The following is a 7,017-nucleotide window of genomic DNA, read 5'->3' as shown; positions in this document are numbered from 1 at the left end:
TTAAAATCGCCTTAAAACCCGCCCCTCTGCGTTGCGGGTGCGTTCCCCGGGGTCTGGTTTTGATCCGGGGGGGCAGAATTTGAGCGGGGGGCTTGGTTTTCTGAGGTGATTCGGGGGAAGCAACGGATAGAGGGGGAGATTTAACTTAAAAAAAGGGGTGAAAAGGGGACGTTTTGGGGGTAAAATCTGAAGTGATCTGTAGCGGCCAGAATGAAGGGTTTGGAGGGAAAAGCTGAGGTGGGTTAGGGGGGAAAAAAGGGGTCAGTGTGGACAGAAAACCTGAGGTAATTAAGCTAAGTTCTTTGGGGGTTTATATGGGGTAATTTAGAGGTGAAATACAAGCATTTCTAAAGGAAAACCTGATGTCTCTCAGGGAAAAAAAGGCGGCTTTTTTAGGCAGAAACTCCAGGGTAACTTGGAGGGGACAGAAGTGACGTTTTTTTACAAAACCTGAGGTAATTTAGGTGAATAAAGGTGAACTTGTTTTCTGGGGGGTGAATCTGGAGTAATTGGGGGGGAAATGAGTGTTTCTGAGGTACATTTTGGAGGGAAAATCTGGGGGAATCTAGAGGGGACAGAGCTGATATTTTTGACAGAAAACCTGAGGTAATTTAAGCAAAGATACCTTAGGGTTTATATGGGGTAATTTAGAGGTGAAATACCAGCATTTATGAGGTAAAGGCTGACGACTCTCAGAGAAGGCAGGCAGTATTTTGGTGGGAAAAATCCTAAAGGAACTTAGAGGGGACTCAGGTGGCATTTTTTCCACAAAACCTGAGGTAATTTAGGTGAAAGAAAGTATCCTCTTTTAGAGAAGTGAATCTGGAGTAATTCAGGGGAGAAAAATGAGCATTTCTGAGGGAATATCTGTCTCTCAGGGAAGGCAGGCAGAACTGTAGAGGGAAAATCTAGGCGAACTTACAGAAAAAAAAGATGCAAGACAGCTGAAAAGAAGGTCACAGAGAATGATTTTCATGAATCAAAAATCTTCCTTTATAGGTTTAGATCCAAATTATAAAGTAGCAATGTAATTTGCTCTTTTTTTAGAGTCCTGAAGCCCACACTCAACAAATGAATGCACTCTCTGGAGGAAGGAAGTGAAGTATCTACCAAAACTTGATGGTGAGTTCGGTAAGAGGCTTTTGAACACGGAAGGGGTGGAGGATTGGAGACAGAATCCATCTGGGAAAAGGGAGGAGGATAAAGGAACAATCGGGCGTAATGTGGATGGAGCAAAGAGCATAAGAGGAGGGCAGCTCCTAAATTCAACCTTAATATTGGTGTAGCAGTTATACTTGGTAAATACCCAGGCTTAAAAATGTCTCCCTTCCTTGATAGAACCTGTTAAAGAAGAAAGAACACTCATTCTACCTCTGGGGTGACCTGGCCAGCTTTAGCTGGGCGACCTCCCTGTAAGCAGGGCTGGGTCTTTGCTGGTGTTGGCTTTTTGCCTTCTTGCTCCTCCAGCTGCCTGGAGAGAGTGGCAACCCTGTAAGGAGGGTGAGAGCCACTGTCTCCAGCCCTGAGGGGGAAAGGGAGCTCGCTGGACCCCCGGGCCACCCTGTAAGCAGGGGAAAGCCCTTTGCACAGCCCTGTCCTCCTGCCCCGCTGGCTCTGTGCCTGCTGGTGGCCTGGCCATGGTGACCTCTGGAGTCAGGGTGTGTCACAGCAATTAAAAAGGCTGATTAAAAAGCCCCTGGGCATGTTGAGGTCCCTGTGGCTTCCATGCCTTCCCAGAACCCTTTCCCCAGCCCTGTCCTCCTGCCCCGCTGGCTTTGTGCCTGCTGGTGGCCATGGTGACTCCTGTACTCAGGGTATGTCACAGCATTTTAAAAGCCCTTTGGCTAATAATAAAGCCCCTTGGGCGATTAAAAAGCCCCTGGGCATGTTGAGGTCCCTGTGGCTTCCATGTCTTCCCAGAGCCCTTTCCCCAGCCCTGTCCTCCTGCCCCGCTGGCTTTGTGCCTGCTGGTGGCCTGGCCATGGTGACCCCTGGAGTCAGGGTGTGTCACAGCAATTAAAAAGCCCCTTGGCCGATTAGAAGCCTCCTTGGCCAATTAAAAAGTCCCTGGGCATGTTGAGGTCCCTGTGGCTTCCATGCCTTCCCAGACCCCTTGCCCGCCCGGTAATCAGGGCAGGGCCCCCCCAGCCCTGTCCTCCTGCCCCGCTGGCTTTGTGCCTGCTGGTGGCCTGGCCATGGTGACCCCTGTACTCAGGGTATGTCACAGCACCTGCCCCTTGGTCACTTGTCATGCCCCTTGGTGTGTTGAGGCCCCTAAGGCCCCCATGCCCCCCCCGGGGCAAGCCTGGGCCTTTCTTCTCCTGCTCAGTGGTAGGGGTGGCTCCTTGGCCATAGGCTGCACAGGCTTGGCTCTCTTTTCTGGGCTCTTGTTTGTGTTTGTCCTTGTCTTTGTGGGGGCGAGTGCTGCAGCTTGTCCTTTAGGCCTCATGGCAGATCAGGGTAGCGTAGCTAGGCTGCCCAGCAGACAGAGCCTGGCTGCGTGCTGTAGCAGGGGGTTTTTCCCTCAGTCTGCGAGCGGAGGGAGGGGCCGGGCTTGCCCCTTCTTTTGCAGGAGGCAGGGAAGCCCCAATTGGACTCCAGCTTCTTGCAAACCTTTTTCCATTTCCTCTAGGAACAGCACCTGTGAGTTCCGTTTTTCTCTTTCCTTTGTTTTGCCTGTTTAATAAAAACCTTTTCCAAACTTGGTGTTTTAGCAGGTTTTTTTTGCTTCTTGTTTCTGTTACATCATTAACTTTTTTTTTTTCTCATGTATGTTTTTGTGTTTTTTTTTTTAAATCTGTGCACCATCAGTGTTTATTGGTATCCCATGGTTTGTTTTTTTTGTCCAGTGATCTTCCAGCTGTCACTTAGGGTCCTGTGAGCTGGTGTACAGGGAGGTGATGTTGCTCCATGCTTGGTGTGGCAGAGCCCTGGACCACTCCTTGGTGTCCAGATGTGCTCCAGTCCCTGCATCCCTCTTCCCTCACCACTCTTTTCCCTGGAAATGGGACTCCCTTGTGTAGGAGTCCATGGACCCACAGTACTCCAGTGTTTACTTGGACAGTGCTCCACTCAAGTCCTTTTCAAAATTAAAGGGAACAGGGCTTTGCTGCTCTGCTGCTTATTTGTGTGTTTTATTTGGCAATATTTGCAGTAATTCTGGAAGCCTCAAGTCACAAAAATAGAGCGGATCAGGGAGCAGTGAAGCCACTGGGGGGCTGCATCCAGGTGCTGGAGTTTTCTGGGATAGCAAGAGGCTGTTTAATGCCCTGCAAAGCTGGAGAGGGTCTGGCACTCTGAATGCCACAGCCTCCTTTGAGCTGGTTTCACCACTCACAAATAACAAGTTGTGCTTTTAACACAGAGGATGTTGGTAGGTTCTGAGAAGCAGCGCACAGCTTAATGAGCCATGTAAATTATTCCCAAAGAGTAGGAGAGTCAGTTAATTGTAATGAAGTGCTGGCTGGCAGGAACCCAAACCACATGAGCAGTAACTGTTTTCACCAGTGGTCTAGAGCTTCTGCACATGCTCAAGCTCTCCCAGGCCCTGTGGAGAGATTTCTTCCAGTAAATGCTGTTCACTTTTTGCAAGCAAGAGGGTTTTTTCCCACCTTATTTCTAGTAAAGCTACTTGGCTCTGCTATTTTTCAGCTCCTGGTAGCAGAGAAAAGGACCTCAGAGCAGTTATGCTTGTCCCAGCATCTGGAGGAGATGAAAGTTCTCTGTGGCATTAGTTTCTTAATTTTCAGATTATTAACATCCATGTGCAAATCAGGCTTCTGCTAAATCTTCAACTCAACCTCCTCAAAAGCTGCTATTGATAACTTGGTTCCAGAGCCTCAAATTCTGACTGGGTCCTTGTAACCTGGTGAGATTTCATGACCGTGTTGAACCTTCACTCCAGCCCTGCTCTTTCCTGGGTGACTGGGCAACTCCTCCATGGCCATAATAAAGATTATTTTTTTTCTTTCTCTTTATTTTCTAACTTTTACTCAGGTTTTTGGGTTTTGCTTTATGAGAGTGTTTTTGCCTGTGCTGTCTTTGTCCCTTAGAGACCAACATTTCACATCAGAGGTTGTGCCTGGATGTAACAAAAATGGAAGAATATTTCTTCAGGTTGTGTTTTTCTGTGGTAAAAATAGATGCACAGAGGTGTGAAGTGACACTTCCTGTACCTGCAGGAGACCTTAGCACTTCTGGGGATGGGGGCTTTTAGATTTTCTAGGTCTGGCTGAAGCCTCCAAAAACATGAAGTTTTCCATTCTCCCACACAGGGACAGTCAATAAAAAAAACTGCTTGGGAAGTGCTTGAAAAATCCCTCTCTGCTCCGTGGGATTTATTGTTATGGACTGAGAGGAGCTGAGTGAGGCAGCCTTCTCTCAACAGCCTGGCAGCAAAGCTACCTGCTTTTCTTTAACTCCCTTCATTCCTGAGTGAGGAGGTTCCTGGCTGGCTGGGAGCCCAGGGGGACCCTGCAGGCAGTTCCTTCCAGTGGCTCTTCACTGCAACTATCCATGGGAAGGTGTGTGATGAGAGTTAACCATCCCAGCCTGACAGTTTCTTCATAAATAAGGAATGCTAATAAACAGTTTCCATTCCTTAAGGCCCAGCAAGTAGGAGGAGGAAACTGAGGGAAGCTGTTGCCATGTTCTGTAGCTTGCATTATTCATCTCTCCTGGGATGCAGAGGAGAAAGCCAGGCTGGGGCTGGGGAGCAGCAGCACTGCTGTGCTCTACACCCCTCTATCTTTCCACCACCTTCCTAGGCAGCTCCTAGGGGCTTCTCCTTTCCCACACTGGTAGGTTTCCCCAAAACAAAGGGGCTGAAGTTGGCTCGATTGAGTTTCCCGGGCTCGATGATCTCTGGGATCGATTGAGGTTCCTGGGCTCGATGATCTCTGGGCTCGATTGAGGTTCCTGGGCCCGATGATCTCTGGGCTCGATTGAGTTTCCCGGGCTCGATGATCTCTGGGATCGATTGAGGTTCCTGGGCTCGATGATCTCTGGGCTCGATTGAGGTTCCTGGGCCCGATGATCTCTGGGCTCGATTGAGTTTCCCGGGCTCGATGATCTCTGGGATCGATTGAGGTTCCTGGGCTCGATGATCTCTGGGCTCGATTGAGGTTCCTGGGCCCGATGATCTCTGGGCTCGATTGAGTTTCCCGGGCTCGATGATCTCTGGGATCGATTGAGGTTCCTGGGCTCGATGATCTCTGGGCTCGATTGAGGTTCCTGGGCCCGATGATCTCTGGGCTCGATTGAGTTTCCCGGGCTCGATGATCTCTGGGATCGATTGAGGTTCCTGGGCTCGATGATCTCTGGGCTCGATTGAGGTTCCTGGGCCCGATGATCTCTGGGCTCGATTGAGTTTCCCGGGCTCGATGATCTCTGGGATCGATTGAGGTTCCTGGGCTCGATGATCTCTGGGCTCGATTGAGGTTCCTGGGCCCGATGATCTCTGGGCTCGATTGAGTTTCCCGGGCTCGATGATCTCTGGGATCGATTGAGGTTCCTGGGCTCGATGATCTCTGGGCTCGATTGAGGTTCCTGGGCCCGATGATCTCTGGGCTCGATTGAGTTTCCCGGGCTCGATGATCTCTGGGATCGATTGAGGTTCCTGGGCTCGATGATCTCTGGGCTCGATTGAGGTTCCTGGGCCCGATGATCTCTGGGCTCGATTGAGTTTCCCGGGCTCGATGATCTCTGGGATCGATTGAGGTTCCTGGGCTCGATGATCTCTGGGCTCGATTGAGGTTCCTGGGCCCGATGATCTCTGGGCTCGATTGAGTTTCCCGGGCTCGATGATCTCTGGGATCGATTGAGGTTCCTGGGCTCGATGATCTCTGGGCTCGATTGAGGTTCCTGGGCCCGATGATCTCTGGGCTCGATTGAGTTTCCCGGGCTCGATGATCTCTGGGATCGATTGAGGTTCCTGGGCTCGATGATCTCTGGGCTCGATTGAGGTTCCTGGGCCCGATGATCTCTGGGCTCGATTGAGTTTCCCGGGCTCGATGATCTCTGGGATCGATTGAGGTTCCTGGGCTCGATGATCTCTGGGCTCGATTGAGGTTCCTGGGCCCGATGATCTCTGGGCTCGATTGAGTTTCCCGGGCTCGATGATCTCTGGGATCGATTGAGGTTCCTGGGCTCGATGATCTCTGGGCTCGATTGAGGTTCCTGGGCCCGATGATCTCTGGGCTCGATTGAGTTTCCCGGGCTCGATGATCTCTGGGATCGATTGAGGTTCCTGGGCTCGATGATCTCTGGGCTCGATTGAGGTTCCTGGGCTCGATGATCTCTGGGCTCGATTGAGTTTCCTTCGATCGACGATCTCTGGGCTCGATTGAGTTTCCCGGGCTCGATGATCTCTGGGCTCGATTGAGGTTCCTGGGCTCGACTGAGTTTCCTTCGATCGATGATCTCTGGGCTCGATTGAGGTTCCTTCGATCGACGATCTCTGGGCTCGATTGCTAAGCCGGGATTCCCAGGAACGCCGATCGAGCCCAGAATCATCGGACCCAAGGAGCGTCAATGGATTCCGGGATCATCGATCTGAGGAAACCTCAATCGAAGCCCAGAGATTATCGACCCCAGGACCATCAATTGAGCCCAGGATCATCGATCACAGGAGTCTCAAACGAGCCCCGAAATCATCGAGCCCAGGAACCTCAATCGAGCACGGAACCATCGATTTCAAAGACCCTCAATGGATACCAGAATCATCGACCCGAGGACCCTCAATCGAGCCCAAAATCATCGGTCCCAGGAACCTCAATCGATCCCAGATACACCAATCCAAGGAATGTCAATGGACGCCAGAATAATCGATCCCAGGAACGTCAATCGATGCCTGAGTCATCGATCCCAGGACCCTCAACTGCTGCCTGAATCATGGGTCCCAGGAACATAAATCGAGCCCATAACCATCGATCCCAGGAACATAAATTGATGCTTGGATAGTCAATCCAGGAATCTTAATTGAGCCGAGAGATCATTGATCCCCGGATCATAAATCGA

At 50.7% G+C, this 7,017-nt stretch overlaps 1 protein-coding gene across 1 annotated transcript in view; it reads right to left on the bottom strand.

Moving 5' to 3' along the window:
• The window catches only part of LOC104386066, a 30,959-nt gene extending 24,446 nt beyond the window's left edge, over positions 1-6,513 (bottom strand). Inside the window, exon 1 of the mRNA XM_009994599.1 lies at positions 4,854-6,513. Coding sequence (XP_009992901.1) covers positions 4,854-6,513 — 1,660 coding nt within the window. The remainder of the gene's footprint in view (positions 1-4,853) is intronic.
• Positions 6,514-7,017: the final 504 nt, after the last annotated feature.

Source organism: Chaetura pelagica, unplaced genomic scaffold, assembly GCF_000747805.2.
Source record: "Chaetura pelagica isolate M959 unplaced genomic scaffold, ChaPel_1.0 scaffold203, whole genome shotgun sequence".
Taxonomy (NCBI): domain Eukaryota; kingdom Metazoa; phylum Chordata; class Aves; order Apodiformes; family Apodidae; genus Chaetura; species Chaetura pelagica.
Note: the sequence above shows the minus strand (reverse complement) of the source record. Positions and strands in the feature narration are given on the sequence as shown.